General features: G+C 26.8%; 1 protein-coding gene across 1 annotated transcript in view; it reads right to left on the bottom strand.

The window, feature by feature from the left end:
* Positions 1–554: 554 nt before the first annotated feature.
* Phum_PHUM433420 (Sulfate/thiosulfate import ATP-binding protein cysA, putative) overlaps positions 555–1,634 on the bottom strand; it is a gene marked incomplete at both ends in the record, with an annotated part of 4,370 nt that continues 3,290 nt past the window's right edge. The window contains 3 exons of the mRNA XM_002429413.1: positions 555–853; positions 937–1,202; positions 1,260–1,296. Of these exons, the coding sequence (XP_002429458.1) occupies positions 555–853; positions 937–1,202; positions 1,260–1,296 (602 nt within the window). The remainder of the gene's footprint in view (positions 854–936; positions 1,203–1,259; positions 1,297–1,634) is intronic.

Below are 1,634 nucleotides of genomic sequence, written 5' to 3'. Positions count from 1 at the left end.
GAGAGGGGAGGGGAGGGTATTCAAGAAATGAATAAAATTCATTGTTTTGAAAATTTAAAGGTTTTCTTTTTTAATTACACCAAAAAAATTTTATTTATTTATTTATGTATGTAAGGATGGGCTTTTTAGCGTTTTCAATTAAAACAACTTCATGAAACATTTTTATTAATTAACTCGTTTTTATTTCTCTCTCTCACACACACACACACACACTCTCTCTCTCTCTCTCTCAAGGTTTTATCATAGATTATCGTTGCGTTTTCCTAAGGTTATTATCGCATTTCCCTATTTGAAAAAAAATAAAATCCGCTAGTATTTAAATTAAAAAGAGTTCGAAAAGTACAAACGACAAACAAACACAATAAATAATACTAATAATAATAATAATATTAACGTTCAAGGTTTTACTTATAATTACATGTGGAATAATAATTATCGATCGGAAAATATTAAATAAGTAAGCAAATTTAACGGAAAGAATTTAAAAAAAAAAAAATTTATTACGTCATATATTTATAAAAAAAAAAACAATATGGAGGACGATTTTCAAATAATCATTTTCTCGCTTTAACAACTAAAATGCTCGCAGTTGAAAAAATAAATATCCATAATATTGATATTAAATAACCTTCGTAAACGTAACTTCTTGTTAGTGTCCATCCTTTTTCCATAATGTTTCTCATCGATAGTGTCGCATATGTCGTCGGCATACCTATGGATATTGTTTTCAATATGTTGGGCATACCTTCTATGGGCCATAAAAGACCGGAAAAAATAAGTACGGGATAAAAACTACCCATCGAAACAAAATTTGATGTCGTTACGGAATTACACGAAACCGATACGAGAAATCCTAAAAAAAATGAAAGGTTTTGTTTGTTGTTAATCATTTTTTTAATAAAAAAAAAAAAAAAAAAAAATTTCTTCTGCTACTACCTCCGCACATTCCGCAAAAACCTTGAAGTATTAAAAGAATAACAATGTCTAAATAACTTCCGACGCAGGGCATACCGAAAATAAAAAAAACAAATATTATAACTTCGAGTACTTGAAGGCAAATCACACCAGCTTCTAGAACAATGTGTGATAATAATATTTCAACGGATGTGACACCAGCCAAAAGTGTTCTATCCCAAATTCCATCTAATCTTTCCACGACTATTATTGTTGCTGTCACGCTGACGGCAAGGAAAAAAATCATCCTGAAACCAACAATAATAATAATAATAATTTAAAAAAAAATCATAATATTACCTTACACCGACAACAAACAAAATGGGAACATATTCAAAAATACTTTTCAATTAACTTAATTAATTATTATTATTATTATTATTTGTTTTTATTAGTTAATAAATTATATTTTTAATATAAAAGTCATCCATATATATATAAGAGAAAACTTTGAATTTTTTTTTTATTACTCGATATGAGTAATTAATAATTTTTTTTTTTTTTTATATTCAAACTTGTCAAAGTTTTGATTAATATATATATATATATTTTATTATTTAATAAATTAATAAAGTTTAGGAAGGGGAGGGGTTAAAAAAAGTCTGTTTCGAGGGTAGTTTTTTTATTATTCGATCGTAATAAATGAATTTTTTCTTACGTCGTCACAACTCCAGGAGTCA

This window comes from Pediculus humanus, genomic scaffold (assembly GCF_000006295.1).
Source record: "Pediculus humanus corporis 1103172108202 genomic scaffold, whole genome shotgun sequence".
Classification (NCBI taxonomy): domain Eukaryota; kingdom Metazoa; phylum Arthropoda; class Insecta; order Psocodea; family Pediculidae; genus Pediculus; species Pediculus humanus.
This window is presented reverse-complemented; position numbering and strand designations above follow the sequence as displayed.